Source organism: Mus caroli, chromosome 13, assembly GCF_900094665.2.
Source record: "Mus caroli chromosome 13, CAROLI_EIJ_v1.1, whole genome shotgun sequence".
Taxonomy (NCBI): Eukaryota; Metazoa; Chordata; class Mammalia; order Rodentia; family Muridae; genus Mus; species Mus caroli.
The window spans coordinates 96524926-96546170 of NC_034582.1; the positions used below are offsets into that span (position 1 = coordinate 96524926).

At 42.6% G+C, this 21245-nt stretch overlaps 1 protein-coding gene across 11 annotated transcripts in view; it reads right to left on the reverse strand.

The window, feature by feature from the left end:
* The window catches only part of Mast4 (microtubule associated serine/threonine kinase family member 4), a 593644-nt gene that overhangs the window by 162717 nt on the left and 409682 nt on the right, over positions 1-21245 (reverse strand). For 2 of the 11 annotated variants that reach the window (XM_021180019.2, XM_029468317.1), the window contains exon 1: positions 2496-3106. The exons of 8 other annotated variants lie outside the window; for them this stretch is intronic. In XM_021180019.2, coding sequence (XP_021035678.1) covers positions 2496-2587 — 92 coding nt within the window. In that variant the 5' untranslated portion in view covers positions 2588-3106. Of the gene's footprint in view, positions 1-2495; positions 3107-21245 lie in introns of those variants that run through there. One more of the 11 variants, XM_021180020.2, reaches the window with a different exon arrangement.

Below are 21245 nucleotides of genomic sequence, written 5' to 3' on the forward strand. Positions count from 1 at the left end.
GACAGTGTAAGTAGACACGCCCCATATCCTTAGGGGGAGACACAGCTGAAACGTAGAGCATTTTATACATACACATGCATACCACTGCGACAAGGGCTCTGCCCTTCAGCATTCTAAATCTACATACAAGCTGAGCTCCCACATCTGGAAACTCAAAATTCAAACTGCCAGAAAAATCATAAACTTTGAGTATGTTCAAATGTTTTGGATTTAGAGTAGTTTCTAATTAGGGATGTTCAATCAGTGACGTCTGTGCACACATGCCAAACTTTTTTTTTTTTTGGTATTTTCGCGACAGGGTTTCTCTGTGTAGCCCTGGCTATCCTGGAACTCACTCTGTAGACCAGGCTGGCCTTGAACTCAGAAATCCGCCTGCCTCTGACTCCCAAGTGCTGGGATTAAAGGCGTGTGCCACCACCGCCCGGCGTCATGCCAAACTTTAAAATACCAGAAATCAAAAAACTCATTGGTCCTAAGCATTCTGGATCAGGGATACTAGACCAGGAAGCAGGGAGGAAGGTTAGACAGTAATTAGATGGACAGATGTGGGCAATTTCCAAATGCCACATTCCTAGAAAGGAAAAAGAAAAGCCATTTTTCTGCTTTCTTGAACTGAAACCAGCCTTCCTCAACTCTCCTCACCCAGGTTACATCAGACTTAATTGGAGTGACCAGGCTGGACCAGATGTTATCCTAACTCAGGTCTGTCCAGCCTGAGGATTCCTTACACTTCTGACTCTTTCAATAGGACCAGCAACAGGTGGGCGGGGACCAGGAGAAAAGGTTCCACCTGCTTTTCAGGACCAGACACACAGGTAGTGGCAGGGCTTCCTTATCTCTCCAAGAACTGGCTCCAGGTAAGGGGACAGTTGTGCCACAGCCAGACCTGCCCCGCTGGGAAATAGCAAATGCTCGAATCAAACAGGACAGATGAGAACCTTACTTAGTACTTAGTACTGCAAGACACAATGGCCTGTTCATAGAGCCCTTGCCTTTCTCCTCAACTTTATCTGTTATGCTGAAAACCTGGGACCATGGACCATGGAGGACACAGTGTAAAGAGACTGGAGATGGCCAATACCAAGAGGTTATCTGAACAAGAAAAATAGCCACATGCATGATGAATCCTATGTGCTTTAGAGGCATGAGCACTGTTCAAATTGCATTAGTGATATGATTTTAAAGCCTTCCAGATCTCTCTCTCTCTCTCTCTCTCTCTCTCTCACACACACACACACACACACGCCTGCGTGTATGGACATGTGATTTGTGGATGTACATATATGAAGGAGTACTCTAAAGTGCAAGAAATAATATAGCAAATTTGGAAAAAGAAATGGCCAAGTTTTTTAAAGTATTTCACATTTGCATTTGCACCATACATAGCTACAGGTATTACTGCACGGAAAGAACCATTTTCTTGTATTCTCTAAACAGCAGAGCACAGAGATTACAAAGTTCCAAATCTGATAGTTGGCATCCTGTTTATTCGACTGGGCTGTTTCAAGCATGTTCGCATGTGCAAGCCAAGCCAAGTTTTGATTTAACAAACAAACAAACGAGAATCTGCACTTTTAGAGAGGGCTTAGTTCTTGAAACCCACACTAGTGCTACTTTTTGCTTTGGACAGAAATGGGATGAGGCATGTCTCCTTTCGATCTTTCAGCTCACCAGCTGTCTGCAAATGCATCCTGATCTCCCTCTCACTTGCAATGTCAGCCCCACCTCAACTCTTAACAAACTGTACCCCACCCACATCTGTTCTGTCATATACACACACACAAATATATATACACATATACATATATATACATATACATGCACATATACTACATATATTATATATACATATATATGATATATCACATATTACATATACACTTATACTGTATATATCATATATTATATATACACATGTATAATATGTTTTATATAACACACACACACATATTATAAATGAAAGGCTGGCTTTATATTAGTAATAAATGTCAGCCAAACGACAAAGAGTCAAAATGCCAAAGTTGTACAGATCTTTAAAAGCAGTCACTGAGAATCAGGCTCACTTGGGTTATCTCTGCAACACAGATTCACATCTTATAAGTGGTAGATGGACTATCTAACATAGGCGGAGCCTCTGGAAGGCTCTATAAGGAATGGAAGGCTCTGTAAGAAATGCCAGTAGGCCCAGGTCTGGGTGTATGAAATGATAAAAATACAAGTAGATTAAGGGACAGAGACAAAAAAGCCCCTTTGCCAGGCAGGGCGCAAGGCAATGCCTGAACATCCACACTGCAAAAGAATTCTGAGCCGCGCACTCATGGAACCCCTAAGAAGCTCCACCAAGGAGAGGAACTACAGAAACAGAGACCCCCTGGCAAGGCACAAACTTTCCAAACTGCCACCAACAAACAAAATCCCAGAAGCAACCGGGCTCCGGCAGCTCCCGGCCTCTGATAGAGCACTCCCTGCTCCAGGGCAAGATCCCGCGTTTTTACCTTTGTGTGCGCCGAAGCCTGTTCCCACTCCTCAAATGAGGCAAAGTAAAGTTTGAGAGCACAGTCCAGAAATTGGGGTCAGACATATCCATTTCTTTCTTTCTTCAATTCACCGTGAGTTCAAGGCCATGGGATCAAAACGGAGATGGGGAGAAAAAAAAATAAAGAAAAAAAAAAAAATCCCAATTATCTACTCACTCCCTCCAGAGAAAACGTGCGGTGAACTGTGGTCTCAGGAACAACTCGGAGACTGACTGAGAATTACCCTTCCCGTGCTGGCCTTTAATTAATGCACAGCCATCTGAAAGGTTCAGGAAACTTACTTCCTCTTGTGTTTGCCCTCTCCTAGGAAGCCTTGGCCAGCTATAAACAGTAATTACAAGAGTTTAGCCTGCGTTCTGCTCAAAATGCTGTCTCCGTGTGATTCAGTCCAAGGTACTTTGTCATCTGTTTGGCAGATACCATCTGCAGCTCCTGGAGGGGTGGGGTGGTAGGAGGAGGACTATTTTAAGTCTATGGTTCCGGGAGGCTGTTGCTTATCAGCAAACCCATTCACATCCGAACATGCCCAGTGCGAAGCTTCCTTTTGGCGTCTACATACAAGGAAAAGAATTTGAACGCAAAAGCTGCTCTTGCCCTCCCCTTCTGGGGGGAAAAAAACCCCAACACCATGGAAACTTGAAAGCACTTTTAGAAAATTGACCTATGGGAGGACTTGAATCTGACACCTTTCTGTAGGATCCAGTTGGAAGTAGGGTGGCAGGGCCCTGGCTCAGCCCCTCCAGCTGGGTCTCCGGGGAAAGAGAGCGGCACCCCTGGTGTACTCTGCCCAGGAGCAGGCGCAGGGCTGGAGCATCCTCGCAGTTCCCCCCCATCCCAGGGTCTGAAATGGATCGGTCCCTCAAAAATAAATAAATAAGTCCAGCTGCCGCACCGGAACACTAGTGTGTGCTGTGCACACCTGAAAGCTCGGGTGATTCACCATAGGACGAGGCACAATTGTGGCGCTCGGAGGGAAGTCCCCGATGACTCCTGAGGTGACGCTACCTGTTGTCTGGGAGAAGCATGCACACGCCAAGCCACCACACTTACCAGAAAACCTCAATGACACAAAATTCACGAGTTTACATTCATTTGACCGATGACTACAGCGCACACCTGTTTGGCCTCATGGATTCGAGAGATGGATCTAATAAATGATCACCTATGATGTGTAAATGGACTACTTGGCACTCATTTAGCAACATGAATTCCTTTCCCTCCCAGTATGTTAAGAGTTTGATGGAGAATACAGGAAAAGGATGAATCTGATTGTTACTCACTGAGGAAAAAGAAAAAAAAAAAGCGCGGTATTTAAATAACGCTCCAAGCCACAAACGTTTATTCAAAAGTATATAAAGAAAAAATTAGAATTCAAGTCAGTTACTTCTAGTTTAATATTATATCGCATATTATTCAGTCTTGTGGTCCACAGAAATAGTTTCTCACCCAAAGACTCCAAAAGGGTTTGATGATATGCCTCAGACAAGGCACTCATACATGCAATCCCATTTTCTTCTAGAGTCTCTTCAGATCTTTGAGACTCATAGAGATAAAAGAAAATCATAGAACCCACCCTATTTTACACAGGGGAGACTGAGGCTTTGAGCAATAAGTGGCAAGAACAAACAACACCCCAACATTTTCCAAGATCCTAAAAGCTTTGGTTGGCTGCCTCTGCCCTCTCAATAATCATCCCTCACCGGCTTTTGGAGGTTTAATGTTTTGAGGCACAGCCACTTCTGCCTTGACAGCTTCAAGCATACTAAGACTAAAAATATATAAATAGTCAGGTATGGTGGTGCACGAGTGTATGCTCAGCACTCAGAGAAGGCAGAGACCAGCCACTGCCTGGGTTCTAGGGCCATCCCCTCTACATAGCAAGACCCTGGTTCAAGAATACAAAACCAAAGAAACAACAGTAACAACAACAAACCCGGCAAATAAAATTGTGTGACTAGTGAACATGGGTGGGCTCTTTTCTTGTTCCCCAAACAATATGTTATAGCATCCATTGCCTCAGGATACAGGTTTTATTTTATATCGAAGAGTACATAGACATGGTTTGCCACATGTGGGAGTATGCCGAGTCCACATGCACACATCCTGACTTATAAAATTTTTGTTAGAAATTTTTAATGTTCTTTATTTTATTTGTTATTTTTTGTTGTTGTTGTTTTGTTTTGTTTTTTGTTTTTTTGAGACAGGGTTTCTCTGTGTAGCCTTGGCTGTCCTGCAACTCACACTGTAGACCAGGCTGGCCTTGAACTCAGAAATCCTCCTGCCTCTGCCTCTGCCTCTGTGCTGGGATTAAAGGAGTGTACCACCATGTGTTGCAGCAGCCTGTCTGTTTGTCTCTATGTGCTCCGTGTGCATACAGGTACCCCCTAGTGGCCAAAGGAAGTCATCCTGTCTCCTGAAACAGATTACACACAGTTGTGAACCACTAAATGTGAGTGCTGGGAACTCAGTCTACAAGCGTTCTAAACTGCTGAGCTATCTCTCTAGCCCCATGTCTAGGAGGCTTGAACATCACTGGTCTCTGGAATCTCAAAAGATCCCAGATTGTAAGATCCTCATGGATACCCAGAGATGTCTGGCCACTCTCAATGGTATAAAGTACACTCTGAGAAGTGTAAAGAAACCTATGCAATCATTGAGTTTCTCTCTAGTGATTGTGTAGCCTGGGCCATCCTTTGGTTTGCAAGCTTCCTTGTACTTTGGAAAATGTTTGGCAACATCCCAGACTCTTTCCATTAGATAGCAGAGGTGCCAATCAAAAATGTCTGCAGACACTGCCAATGCCTTCTTGTTGGGAGTCACTGTTCTAGATCATGTCTCCCTCTGAGAAAGGAGTCATATTGTCTTTGATTATGGCCTCAACACTTAATCTAACCTTAAGCAAGTCATTTAATCTCTGCCTATTTTTCCTAATTATAATATTGGTCCATAACAGAACCAACCTCTGGGAGTTGGCATATGAAAATGAAAATGAGATGACCCATCTAAAACCTCTCAGTACATGTAATGTCTGTACTGAGTCAGTGCTGACAATATGAAGAATCTAAAAGAACATTTCACTCAATGATGTAATCCTGGAGAGAAAGGCAGTCCAGCATGTTCCATACCCTCCAGTGCTCTGAAAGAGGGTCTTCCCAGATAGCAGCCACGTGGTATTTACTTGGCTGCTTACTGCTGCCTTCCCTGTGAGACTGTTTCTCAGGGCAAAGGCCAGATTATACTGCGTTCTGTATTTCCAGAACTGAATAGGCTCAGACTTACACAGACATTTTTAAAGATGCTTTCTGAATAGACAGTTCCACTAAGTGTCTACTCTTTCTCCTATGAGACACAAGACTGAGCAGTATGAAGACATCCATCAATACCCTCACAGAACCCTAAATTCTCAATATTCTTACAACAATGTTATTAAATTCTGAAGGCTTTCTCTTACAACTCTTTGTCACCGAGGATATCAGTACAAACATTTCTTAGGTCCTAGCATGACTTCAGGAAATATCACAGGCAAACACAAGGAAAACTCCCCTTTGAGTACCCTTTCTACATCCTACAGACAAACCAAAGATTTCCTGAGCTTGCTGAGGAAGAGGGGTGCCATAGAAGAGCAATCAAGGTTGTGAGAGAGGACTTGAAATTGTGCTAGAAAAATCTTGAATTCAGGTATCTACCCCGTGAAAGAAGAGAGCATTTGAGGGATAAGAAATAGCTGACTAGCTGACCAGGAATATTAGAAGGACTGTATGCGACTAGGATTGCAGCCACAGAGGGAAAGGCTGTGGGAAGGGGAGTCAAGTTTCCAAGAGGAGTGCTTAGTCATATACACAGAGGGTGAAGATATACATAGGGCGAGAATTCTGCTCTGAATGGGTTTAAGTATAACCTGATGTCTTTACTTCCCAACTCTCCTCCATAATCTTTCTAAACAGTTCATTTAGTTGGCATTGCCTATAAGCATGGCAGCAACTAAAATGGGTACACTGATATAATCAAACCTTTACTTTTCCTTCTTCACTACCTCTGCTTTCCATTTTCAGGAATATCTGAAACCTTTCGATACTAATAGCTAATGTCAAAGACTTTTTACAATTATGTTATCTAGAAGTATGAATGTGCATATATGGGTGCAGGTACTCAAAGAGTTCAGAAGAGGGCTCTGGATACCCAGGATCTGAACTCAGAGATCACTATGAGTAACCCAACATGCGTGCTGGGAACCAAATTCTGGTCCTCTGAAAGAGTGGTACACACTCGTAAGTGCTACCTCCAAATTCTGATCCTCTGAAAGAGTGGTATACGCTCTTAAGTGCTACCTCCAAATTCTGATCCTCTGAAAGAGTGGTACCTGCTCTTAAGTGCTGCCTGCCACCTCCCAGACCCCAACACTAGTTTTAACTAAATATATTGGACTATTTTCACTGAAAAGGTTTGGGAAGATCTGAATTTACCCACACTGAAAAGGTGAGACTAGGTAAAGTACACACACAGCTAGCGATATATTAGCTAATACAGAGCAAGTACTTGATAGATTCCCACACTCACTGATGATAAGAGTGGGTGTGACACTCAAGTGTAACCTGTCTTCTAACCTGTATGACTTGATTTAGTAACCTATGATTCAGAAGGCAAGGCAGTCGGTAAACACGGGATTGAATTTGTCAGAATTACTGACATTTTCCTACAGACAAAATAATTATATAGAGAGGAGAGGAAGCACAGTTGAGTTGCAGTTGTCATAAAGCTGCTGAACTGAGACGAAACTGAGCCTTTGAAGTCCTTAGAGCATAGCTGGTCTCGGCCAATACACAGGCACTCAGCAAGATGCTCTACTTATTGGACAACCACTAAGCCAATACAACAGTGGATACAGTCTGGGATCCAGACTGCTCATTCATCTATCAAAATGTCAATATCAGTCATTCCTTCTCCAAGGAAGGGAAGTGGGATGGGAAGATAAGTCTGTCACCCAACTGGGAGGCTAGCTCTGGGAAAAAAACGGTAGAAAACAGAAGGTCTAATCCTTTGCAACTCATTCCCCTCATATGTTTTGTAATGACCTTTTTGCAGACCTTTTACTCTCCCTCCAGATGCTCCATGCCCAAACAGAATAGTATTAAGAAGCTAATATCTATGGACTCCTTTGTGTGTACTATATAGAGATTAATTTCTCTGGGCCAAGCTGTTAGGACTGGGTAGCTTTCAACTCCCTGTGCAAGAATCTGTGTCTGTGTATCTACATCCAGGGAGGATGCCGAGTTTCCGTGAAGACTCTACCTGATCATGGCCTAGTGGCAATTCTGCTGTAAACTCACTTGATTCATTCCTACACCTGTGTTCAGCACCTAAAAATGACTATTGCCCAAAGTGGTTCAGATCTGTAAGTCCATTAGGTCGGCTTCTAAACTCTTTCCTGAACTTAAGGAAAAAGGTCTGATATGCACACTGACTTTTCTAAATGAGGAAGCCTACAAAAATAGAACCGAAGAGGGGTCAAAATAAAATATAGAAAAAAAATGTAGAAAGAAAATAGGAAGGATGCTATATATAGGAGGAAGAACAAAAAACATAATGAACAGTTGGAAGACAGAAACTCTCTTAGTGTTATTAAACAAATGGATGCTTACAATACTCAACTGTAAGAAAGATAAACAAGTTAATTTTATATCCAGTTACTGCACTGAAGCAGAAGATGGCCTAGTCGGCCATCATTGGGAAGAGAGGCCCCTTGGTCTTGCAAACTTTATATGCTCTAGTACAGGGGGAACGCCAGGGCCAAGAAGTGGGAGTGGGTGGCTAGGGGAGCAGGGTCGGGGGACTTCTGGGATAGCATTTGAAATGTAAATAAAGAAAATATCTAATAAAAAATATATAAAAGAAATGTACTTGAGCAGATGACTCACTGTTAGAAAATCAAAGCTACCTTTCTTATGCCCATATGTATGTAATACCATATTTTTGTGCTGGAACTATTGCACTTTTTTTTTTACAAAGAGAAGACAAACAAGAATAAAAATTGTATGGACAATTCACCAGATTTTGGGGGTATTTTTCAAAATATCTTTGAAGATACTTTATGTCTGTAATAGATCCATATCTTCTTTCTTCAGGGAAGAGTAGATAACCTAGTTGGTTAAACTTTATTCTCATGCATGATTTTGATGATTAAAGTGATTAAAAAGAAAAAAAAAAGAAAGATAAACAATAACGAACTGGTAGGGATACATCTAAGTGAAGAAACCCATAGCAGACAATAATCAGGTTGTATCACCCTAGGAAAAGGTTGGGGCGGGGGGCCGGTGAAGTATCATAAAGTAAGGTGCAGAGTTCTAAAATTATTGGGTAAGACAAATAGTCAATTTCTCTTTCCTAATAGTCTGTCAGAGAGCTATATAATCCTCATGGTTGGTGTGAAGAACATGTTCTAAACAGTGATGGGACAGAACGGAGATAGGACAAAAAATGGGAGGAGAATGCAATGTGTCCCACAGGCATTCTGATCTTAAGGGAAGCAGAAGAGCAGAAAGATGGCAGAAAGTATGTAACATCCATGGACCTAAGAGAATGGGCAGAGATGGGGAATGAGGACTTTTCTACTCAAAGTAGCCTCTTGACGTGCGTGATGGATAAGCATGGTGGGTCAGGCCTGGAGAGCAGGCAGGGAAGCACTTCTAGGAAGGAAACCCTTGCAGTTCTCTGCTCTGTCAATCAGAGGATGGTCCTGTGAAAAAGACCACAATGAGATGGATAGAGCATCCTCTGCCCCCCAGAGGAGAACAAGGACATAGAAAAGGAGGTAGAAGGAGGCTATTGGGAGATCCACAGCTGAGAGGTGTAGTGATCTGAACCAGAATGGCTTCCATAGGCTCCTATATTTAATAGGAGCCAGTTGGTACCCAGTTGGGAGAATTGTGTGGGAAGGATTAGGAGGTGTGGCCTTGCTGGAGGATATGTCACAGGGGTCAGGCTTAAAGGTTCCAAGAGGCCTCTTCTGTCTCTTGTTTGTGGATCAGATGTAAGTTCTCGCTACTGTTCCAACACACCTTGCCTGCCTGCCTGCCTGCCTGCCTGCTGCCATGCTCCTTGCCATGATGGTCATAGACTCTAACCGTCTGGAACAGTGAGCCCCCAGATCATATGCTGCCATTTATAAGCTGCCTTGGCGACAGTATCTTTTCACAGCAATAGAAAACTAAGACAGATAGGCTTCTTGACTTTAAAACAGCTGTCTGGAATATACATCAGCAAATCGGAATCACACAGACCTCTAACAGGCGACCAAAAGAATCACGGAACAGAGGGCAACTCTCTAAGGTCAATGCCCTCTTCCCATACACAGGAAGGCCTCACACACAGAGCGAGACGAGACTGAACTCGGCAGCCATTTGCTCTAGGCAGTCTTTGTGTAAGCCTGACACCCACAGTCGGTTAGGTAAATCTCTCTCCTGGGCTCTATCCCAGACAGCACCTGAAAAGGGTTCAGTCACTATCAATATCAGATTTGGTTCAGATCAGTTCTCCTTAAAGAAGAGCTCCTTGCAGGCTGGGGCTGTATCGCTTTCATCTTTAAATCTTTAGTACCATCACTGAGCTGAATGTTAAAACAAGGGAGACGGGGAAGGGAAGACAGAGAGGTGACTGAAGGTGAAGAATGAGAAGCGTCGGGCTCAGCAAGGGTAAGAAGACAGTGAGGATGAGCTTTCTCACAGGGAAAGAGGCAATAGCAGCACAGTGACTGCCAGAGCCTGAGACCCTGAACAACGACCCTATTCTTGTTTTAAAAAGCATTGCCTGCCTGCTCTTATTTGAGCTTCACAGATCCATAGGTCCATTCCATTATTTATGTGTACTGTATCCACTATGAACATCTATTACCTCAGACTCTAAAATGTCACAAAGGAGGGGCCTATGCATATGCATTTCATTATGAGCGGGTGGAGGTGTAGGATCAGTTATGGATGAGATACTAAGTGCATCTTTGGTCATAACAGTGAACCCTAGTCAGTAAGGAATACATCTCAGTGTGGAGTTAACTTCAAGGACATGGTGCTACTTGATCCAGAAGCCTGGGTCCAAGGTACATCATTTCTCATTCAGTTCCCGAGAATGAATTACAGTGCAATTATAAAAAGTGACAATTTGGTTGAGGCAGGTCAGTGTGGTTATATTTAGCCCTTTAGAGCTGACACCAAGGCCTTTTCTGTAATGTAAGATTATGGTTAATTTATCAGTTCATCTTTTCCTGAGTATTTTTCCAGGTCAGATAACCATAGGTATAGAGATATCCCATTAAAATGAGAGGAATTATCTATTAAAAGGAGTTCCGGTCAAAGTACCAAAAAGAAACATGCAGACAGAGGTAGAGATGGCGTTTCTGCAATGAGCAAACTTTTCCTCTATTGTTAAAGCTGATTCACACTGTCACAAAGCAAGAGAACATGTCAGCGAAGACATGGAAGGTAGCCAAGCAGTTTTCAAGCAGGCTTCAGCTGAGTTTCTATTAAGTCACATCATTTTTATGCCAGTAGAAGCTTTTGAAGAAATATTAACTCATGGGGGAGGGATAAACAGAATGCCAGTCATGAATAGCTATCACAGAAATATGGTTAAAAGATCAAATATCATTTTTACCTAATTGGAAAAGATTAAAAAGTGATAGTATCCAATGTCTGCAAGGGCACAGGGAGACAAGCACTCCGTACCAATGTTCTAGAAGCAATTTGGAAGATGAAAATACACATTTGTATATGGATACACAACATTTATTGATAAATCAGCCTGCCTCCCTCTTCGGCTTGAAAGCCATCTGTAGTAGTTTGAATAGGGTATGGCCCCTTAGACTCATGGGTGTGAATGCTTGGCACACAGGGAGTGACACCATTAGTAGGTGTGACCTTGTTAGAATAGGTGTGGCCTTGTTGGAGGAAATGCGTCATTGTGGGGGTGGGCTTTGAGAACCTTAATGGTTCTACCTTTAAGCTCTACCCACGGTAGAACAGTCCGTTCTTGGCTGCCAGGATGTAGAACTCTTGGCTCCTTCTCCAGTACTGTGTCTGCCTGGATGCTGCCATGCTTCCTGCCATGATGATAATGGACTGAATCTCTGAAATTTTATGCCAGTCCCAATTAAATGTTGTCACATTATAACAGTTGCCTTGGTCATGCGATTTCTTTACAGCAATAAAACCCAAACTAAGATACCATCTTATAACAAAGACAAACAAGGTCCCTTCCTGGTTATAACTAAACCTTCTGAGAAGGCTAGGCTCACTTCATGACAGGGTTCAAATTGGCAGAGAATGAGGCCTAAATCTCGATTGCCAAGAACTGGGCAAGTCCAGGCCTCAGAAGCTGCCCTGCCACCTGGTCTGAGACAAGGACAATGGGTCAGCAGCAGTTTCCAGACCTCCCCAGCAAGTTTCCAGCCCCCATGCCCTGGTAAGGAAATGTCCTCAGAGATGGAGCAAGACAAAGCTCACCACCTACCCTGGAATCCCCTGACAAGCTTTAAATCAGGCCTGCAAGCTCACTTGGTTGTCTCTCTATCTTGGTAAAGAGGGACCCCAGCATGCTCTTCTTCTGCAGAATAAAAGCCTTTGCATTTACATACTATTTGAGTCAGGGGTATCATTCTTCAGTGAATCACAGACCCTTACACTTTGTTTCTCAAGGACTGAGTTATGCCCCCACCTGTAACTTTAACTACAAATAGTTTTGTACAAATAGTCCTGGGAAATGGCAGCCATGATGTTGTTTTGAAAAGGCTGTTATGACCACCCATTGTCGTGATCATTTTATTATGACTACCTTGTTATGTCCACCTTGCAACCATGTCTCTGTTTCACAAGAGGCTGTAATGATCCACTTTCTGCTTCTGTAGCCCCCACCTATTGGTCTGCCAAATTTCCCATTTGGAAACCCTCTACCCACAATCGGTAAAAGGCCTTATCTTGCCTACGCCCAATGCTTCCTTAGGGGGAGGCAGCCCATGTACATAAATTAAAAGGTTTGCTTTAATTGCTTGTTTTAATTAACTTGGCTGTGATGATTTGTGTCGTGGTCTTTCTCCTCACATCTTTAAAATTAACAATATTTAGGTCTAATAAATACATGTGTGAACTATAATGCACAAGAAGATCTTAAGGCATGGAAATCAATTCAGAACTGCTTATAATAGTTTATGTGTGTATGTGTGTGGCAGGGGTGGGATGGGGTGTGGCGAGGGAGGCAGGATTCTGAAGGTTCAAAAAAAGAAAAAAAAAAAAAGACAATTCTTCGGTCCCAAAATGATCAAAAACTGGAACTTAACAAATCTAGACCAGAACTGCAGCCTGGATAATAAATTCCAGAGCTGTCTCTAACCCCAAGAGAAGCTGTGAATATGGTAGATGTTGAGAAACATTCAGAGGATGTGATTGCAGTCAGGGGTCCAGGCTACCCACATGGCTCTTAGGTGCAATTATTACAATAGCAACAGAGGCTTATGCCAGATGCTAATGCACTCAGAAAAAGGATGGGGACAAAGCCCAAGAATGCAAAGAATGCAGCTGGATGTGGGGAGAGATTCCAGGCTAGCAGGTCAGCTCAGTCCTAGCAGGGTCAGCTCAGTTGGTTGGGGGGAGGAGTGGGTAACTGGGTATCTAACCAGTAAAACTGTAAGAGAGTGAATGTATAAAGCTCCAAGCCCTTACTTGGCTCATCATAAGTGGCTATAGTAGCCAAAGGAAGCAAACACACTGTTTTTACAACATGGGTAAAATGAGACTTTGTCCTTGCAATAATATGAAGCAGAAGCTCTATGACTGCTTAAACTGTTCTATCAAAAATAAAGATAAAACATCTTAGTGAACATGTTTGAGATTATGGTTAATGCTTTTATTATTTAAACTTTTTTACATTTTAATAAAGAGTATTATTATCTGGATTCATGCAGACTCTGTGTGTGTGTGTGTGTGTGTGTGTGTGTGTGTATGTGTGTGTGTACCCAAGGGTGACACTGAGCTTCTGATCCTCCTGCCTCTACATCCCTACAGCTAAGATCGCGGCCAGCATAAGTCACCACACCCGGTGGTTCATGAGGTTCAGATCAAGCCCAGGAGTTCTTATGCGATAACTAAGCACATCACCAACTCAGGGGCTCCAGTTTGTAAGTTAGTTACTTAGACTTGAAAAAAAAAAAAAAGTCAAAATTCAGTTTCCAAAATCAACACATTTGGCAGTTTTGTTCTCATGACTGTGAAGGTTCAGGCTAATCAGAAAGTGAGGCTGCTCTGAGGAGTTACAAAATTAAGAAAGAACACGTACTCTTGGACATTTTCATAAGATGTGACTGATGGTTTCTGACACACAAAATAAGATGCGCGTGTAAAAGCTCTATGGGCCTTGAAAGTAAATACTAAGCCTGCTTTTCAAAAGAAGTCATATTCCTACTCCCAGGAATTTTATAATATATAAAAAAAGAAAGAAAATAAAAATATCTCCATCTTCCAGGCATAAATCCATACCTGTCTGAGGCAACTGGGCAAATGGGTATTTTTGAAGCCGAATAGGTTATAAATCTGCACAGTGCTTTGTTTTATGTTGAATATATGCATTGGCTATTTGCAGGGTGGTGGAGCCCTGCATTTATGCAAACTGTTTTGAATTCTAAGCCTGCTTCCCCACATTCCATATTTTCTTCTTTCACTGTTTAAGAACAGAAGAAAGCCGCTAAGAAAATTATCCAGGAGAGTACAAGCCAAACCTGATGGTCCTCACTGATGCTACTGAATGGCTGTCATTAAGCACACGTAAACTTGCTACTTTCAGACTTTCCTATCTTTCATTGTGGAGGCCTCTATGAAAGGGACAGCATGCATTTTGGGTGCCAAGAGTATAAATGTTCTTTGAGCGGATACATTGTCCTAGATTCTATAAAAGACTCCTAAGAGGCACCACAGTGACCACAACATGGTTTCTGAAGAGATTGTTAGTTAATGACAGCTCTGGCAAGAGTCACTAAAAGCAACCAATAAGATAGCAAGTGGACGAAGGATGGGTACTTAATTACTGTAAAATAAGTATTGTCCCCATTAGTGGCCCTTAGAAGATCAACTATATTCAAAACTACGAAGAATGCTAATAATATATCAAGGAAAAAAAATGTAGAAAAGCCAAGTGACCTGTGTTGAGAAAGCTGAAGACAAAATGCTACTTAAAGTAACAGGAAAATGGGGGGTGGAGGGACAAACACATTTTGTTGTATATAAAATGATAAAAAAAAAAAAAGAGAGAGAGAGAGAGAACGAACAAAACAAGCCATTATTTGATTGATTGGCTTTTTTGAGTCAGGGTTTTTCTGTGTAGTTCCAGCTGTCCTGAGACTCACTCTGTAGACCAGGCTGGCCTTGAACTCAGAGAGCTCCATCTGCCTCTGCCTCTCAAGTAAAACAAGATCCCGCCTCTTTGCTCTCCCAGAGGGTAGCCATTATTTCATGTCTGAATGAACACAGTGCCCTTCCTCCCCACCAGACTCCCTGATACCATGTGAAACTGTCCCTTTCAACCTGTCCAGCACCCACACCTGCCTGTGGTCCTATCACCCAGGAAACAACTTTCAACAGCTTGCTGCTTCCCCCAGTTGTGTTTCTCCCAGGGTGCCTTCTGTCCCCATCGCTAACTCACACCAGGCTAAGGAAGCAATGCAGATTTAGTGCTCTTCTCTACCCCAAACAGTTCATGAATTTTAAGAATGGAGTTCAGATCTGTATCACACCAAAATATCAGGTGACTCCTGTACAGTTTGGGAGGCACGTCTCCAGAAAATTAAGACCAATTCTGAATGATATTTTATTATGACATCCATCATTATCTTTCTTGCCTTGTCCCTGGTCGTGGGTCTTTTTTGTGGTTTAGGCTTCAATAATAAAAATGTGCGCTTGTCAGAAATACCACATTACTTTTGGATCCCCAGACATAATAAACCCTGCCATACATCTTACACATCCTGTTCCTTGTTTCTAGAATTTCCACCCCCCTCTGCCTGGGAAACTTCCGTTCATCTTTCAAGCGTGAGCTGGAAGGTCACCCTCCAGCAAAGTTTGCTTGACTTTCTCCTGCACACATAAGTAGCTCTCCTGCAGGCTCCCTGATGAATTTATGCATTGCATGCCTCTTGTATAGCAATCATTCTTCTCCAGCAAGATGATGTGTTTACAGGTCTAATTCCCCACCAGGCTTTGAGCTCTCCAAGTGCAAGGACAGATTCTGTTCGTCTGTATGCCTCAAGTACAAGGTGGAGACTCAGGATGAATGGATGTACACATACTATTTTCTAAGGTTCAGGGAAAGGAAAAAAAAAAAACCACACATGTTAATTTTCTATTTCTCTATCTGTTACATACAAGCCATAAAGGGATACTTCCAAACCCATGGTGCATTTTGTCAACTGGATGAATGGTTTGTCTTTCTTTTGTTTTAAAAAAAAATTATTTTTTAAAATAACACTTAGAAAAAAAATGTGTTTTATGGGTACTTACAGCCCTGGTGCTTGAGGAGGCCAGAAGAGGGTGTCTGATACCCGGGAACTGGAATTGCAGATGATGTGAGCCACTACGTAAATTGAATTGAACCTGGTTCCTTTGAAAGAGTAGCCAGTGCTCTTAACCATTGAGCTATTTTTACTTTTTTTTAAATGTGTCTGAATGTCTGCACATGCATCACATGCGTGCAGTAGCTATGGACGCCCGAAGGGAGCATCGGATCCTCTGGGACATGAGTTACAGATAGTGTGAGATGCTTTGCTAGAGCAGGGAATCAAACCCAGGACCCCTGCAAAAGCAGGAAGTGGTCCTAACCGCTGAGCCATCGCTCCAGACCCTAGGTAAATGTCTTCTAAGCACTGCCATTATAGACTGTCTTCGTAATGAGTAACAAAGATGCTAATACAAATTTAATTCTGTAACACGTGGGCAGATATTAGTGGATTATTTTTAAAAATAAACTCCAAGCTTCTGTTAGCTTTTAACTCTCCTCTACTATAAGAATGGCTGAAATATAGTTTGATTTTTGTCTCCTCAAAGAATGGATATAAGAAAGCTTGAGCAGGGTGACCTTTGTTCCAAGGTTGGAAACTCAATCTTGCTGGGAACACAATCATCGCACACCATCATCCAAAAGAGAACAGATGAGAATTCAGGGCACCACCTCAACAGTGCTCAAGGTTACAACCTGCTGGCCGCCACCTCACAGTCCAGACCCTCTGGCTCACATGGGTCAGTTTCTATCATAAACCCTTCCACCCCATTTGAGAGAAACTGCAGAGGCAAGCAACCAGTTGCCTGATCTGAGTGTGTTCTGGCCCTCGGCCATAGGCGTGGGCATCCTCTCCTGTCACACTGTCTCCTCCAGCAAACGACCATTCCTGTATCATCTTGATCTGATTCTAAAATGAACCATCCCTACCTCAAGTTTTAACTATGATGTAATGTTTTAGCCGGGCAGTGGTGGTACACGCCTTTAATCCCAGCCCTTGGGAGGCAGAGGCAGGTGGATTTCTGAGTTCGAGGCCAGCCTGGACTACAGAGTGAGTTCCAGGACAGCCAGGGCTACACAGAGAAACCCAGTCTTGAAAAATAAAAATAAAAAAGTGATGTTTTAGTTGATCACTTTGAAGAGGTGAGCCAGACCCTTGGGTTACACTTTAGAATTGGAAGTTTGGGAGCCAAGTATACTCTGATGGTGATGGGGAAAGTCCACTCATGACTGCAGAGTCAGGATTCAGTGAGAGATGCTGCAGAATCTGCAGGCAAGCCTCCCAGCAGGTAGTGGTAATCTGCACCCCATCTCCCTGCCCTTTTCTCTGGAGCAAAGGCATGAAGATGCAGAACAAAGATGATGCTCATCGCTGATATAGACACTGTTCTATTTTAATTTTCCTCCGTCATCAAGGGTAGAGGACCTATTTACTAACTATGCAGTCACCCAAACAAACAGCCCTGGTGAAGTGAAACTGCAGCATGGTGATCTGTTTCATGAAAAGTCCAATAGAAAAGGCTTATGCCACACTTACAACAGTAATCTCATGTGCGCATAGGAAGAGAACTGTGAGATTCATAGACAACTCGAAATTTTAATTATTTTAATCTTGATACGGTTTTCATGGATTTTAAAACTTTTTTCCCCTCCGAGACAGGGGTTCTCTGTGTAGCCCTGGCTGTCCTGGAACTCACTCTGTAGACCAGACTGACCTCAAACTCAGAAATCTGCCTGCCTCTGCCTCACAAATGCTGGGATTAAAGGCGTGTGCTACCACTGCCTAGCCGTCTTAAAACATTTTTAAAAAGTTGTTTCCTATCCAGGCATGGTGGCACATGCCTTTAATCGTGGCACTCCAGAGGCAGAGGCAGGTGGATTTCAGGCACAAACTTGGTCTATTTAGTAAGTTCCAGGACAGCCAGGGCCACAATAGTTAGACTCTATTTCCATAAGAAAAAAAAAAGGTTGTTTTCTGTTGTTTAGCAAGTGATGTCATCAGCTAGCCTGAATACCAACTCATCTTTCTTGAAGCAGCTCCAACGACTTTCCAATAATATTGCTTGATGAATAAAACCCACAGAAAAGGAAGCAGGCCCAGGCTCCCTCCAGGTGTGTGGGCAACCTTCATCTGGTCAAAAAGCTAAGCTTTAATTTGCCACAGATTAAAAGGTCATCATCATTTACGACTTTGAATGGCATCAGGCACTACTGGCTGAGTCCCTTCGGTTCATTTGCAAAGAATAATTTCACCGATTTACACTAATAAGTGTCTAGTAGCTTTAAGAGCACTGCTGCAGAATACCTGGCTTCAAAAGATCCACCCAGTAATTCTGTCACAGAAATGGCCTGAAGCTACTCCGGTGAGCTGCCAGGGATCTGCAGAACACTGTATTAGTCCACGTTCTGCTGCTATAATGAAACACTCAAGGGTAGACACTTTATGAAGGAAAGAGAGTTGGCTGGCTCACTGTTCTGGAGGCCGCAGAGCATGGCATTAGCTTCTGCTTAGTTCTGGTGACATAATTCTACTACATCACGACATCATTCAAGGTATCACAGTAGGAATATGTGCAAGAGATGAAACACCAAATCAGGCAGGGCTTGCTCTCGCCACCATGCATTCTCAAATGCAGGAATGTGAGGACCATAGTAGCCCTTTTCTGGCGGTGTCTGAGGGATCCCAGCATCTCTTAGCATCATTACTATATGGCCAACATGTGACTCTTTTGGGACAGACTCAAACCAAAGCTCTGTCTACCTAAAAGGGGGCACTACTCATTACTTTTAGTTTTACTAGAGAGCTAGGCCAGGTGTGTGTAACAGAGACCTGGCCCAACCCCCCAAATCAGGAACTCTCTCAGATGTGCTTCAGAGAGAAGTGACAGGAACTCCAAGTGGACTGGATCCCCATCTATCAGGATGTCACCAATGGGCTGCACCCATCATTTCAGATATAAATATGCAATTAAGGACAGTTTTAAGAAGAGTCAAAGTGGCATTGTATAAATTAAGCAATGCCATAAATTCCTGAATTTTTTTCAATGTGATATGCTCAAGGGAAGTAAACATATAAAAAAATTAGAAACAATGAAAAGATGAATAGAAAGGGTGTACAAGCCAAAGAGAAAAGAGAAAAAGGATGACCAGTTTTAACTTTTTCTCCTTAAAAAAAAATAATTTTAGGGCTGGAGAGATAGCTTAGTGGTTAAGAGCACTGACCTCTCATCCAGAGGTCCTGAGTTCAATTCCCAGCAACCACGTGATCAGCTCACAACCATCTGTAATGGGATCCAATGCCCTCTTCTGGTGTGTCTGAGGACAGCTGCAGTGTACTCATATACATTAAATAAATACATCTTTTATAAAAATTAGTTTTAATTCCATGCGTACAGGAGTCTTTCTGTGGGCTTGTGCGAGTGAGTGAAGACACCCTCAGAGGCCAGAAGGGGTCAATTCTCCTGGAGCTGCAGTGGCTGTCTGTCAGCTATCTGGTGTAGATGCTGGACACCAAACCTACAAGAGCCTCAACAAGAGCACTGTGGGCTCATAACCACTGAACCAGATCTACAGTCCCAACCAAGCAGTAATAACTATACAATAAGCATCAGAAGACCATGTCAGTCCCGAGGCCTTGCTAACATCTCTTCTCCCAAACCACAGCTACCCGGGGACAACCAGGGCTCAGTTACTTGAGTGAGGAGGCAAACTGAGTCCCTGAATCTCAGAGCTACATTTTGCTGCCACTGAAAGAAATCTGAACCTTTTAAAAATTTTTATTTGTTTTTTTTTTTTTCCAAAGAATCAACACTTCAGGGAAGAACCAGCTTTGTAAAATGTTATCTTTCCCAATTGACATCTAGTTAATTTATCAGATTTCAAAAACATCTGGAATGCATTTCCAGCTCAGTAACTTTTGAGAAAGTCTCACAGAGAGTTACAGGCTGGGAAGCCAGAGAGGTAGCTCAGCAAGGAGCACCTGCTGGTCTTGAGGACCCAGGTTCAGGTTCTAACACCTACATGGTGTCTCACAACCATCCTTACGCATGTGTGTGGTACACATAAAATACAGTCAGAGAAAACACATATATACCCAAAATGGTTATTTTTAAGAAATAAAATAAATGTGGCCAGTCACATTTATAATCAACTGAGATAAAGTGATATAGAATGGCCATATGGCTCTTGAAATTTAAATGTGAAACCGACATAATAAACAGAAAAGCAGATTTAAAAAAAAAAAAAAAAAAAAAAAACCTTGATAGCTTCTAAAGGTCTATGCAATTGCTTTAAAAGAGGTCAATCTTTTATTTCTTTGATTGAAGAGAATAATTATGGATAAAAATCTAGCCACCATCCATACATTTTACTTTATGAAACAATCCTAATTCTGGCCACACTGAATCCTCCAGAGCGTTGTCAACAATCAGCAAATTGGCAATCTCAGTTTTAATTTCTGTGTCTCTGCAGCAGGGCTGACTGTAGCAAGAATTGAATGACAAAGGCAAAATTCTTACCTAGTTTCACATGTATGCAGTCTCCAAATATCCTGGCACTGACCAAAGATTTTTTTTTTTAATTGATAAAGGTAAGGCATGAAAAATATTTAAAATAGAGATTTAATAGAGCCCAGAAATCCCTTTTATCTTAACCAAAGTCATCTATCATGTCAATTTATTTATAAAAAATGTTTGGGAAGTCCCTGGAAAAACAATAAAAATTGAATTTATTTTTTTAAGGAAACTGGCTTTAGAAGGCCAGGGAGGAAAATAAACAACACTTCACCATATGAAACAAGATGTTCTCAGGATTAGAGCTGTGTGCTTATGGGTAGAGGTCAATTTCCATATAGCAGTTGCTGACACCTGTGCTGAGCCAGATACAACAGGCTGCCCAATTGTTGACATCCATTCTGGGCTGCCACATACTTTCACTGAAACAGTGAGACCTCCAACTGATCAGTGATAAGCAGGTCTCCCACATACTCACTAACATTTCTAGGTCTGAAAGATGAGAGTTGACTTCCTACAAGGACAATAAGAAGCAGGGAGCTCTAAGGAGAGGCAGAGGCAGAGGCAGAGAGGCAGAGGCAGAGAGGCAGAGAGGCAGAGAGGCAGAGAGGCAGAGAGGCAGAGAGGCAGAGAGGCAGAGAGGCAGAGAGGCAGAGAGGCAGAGGCAGAGAGG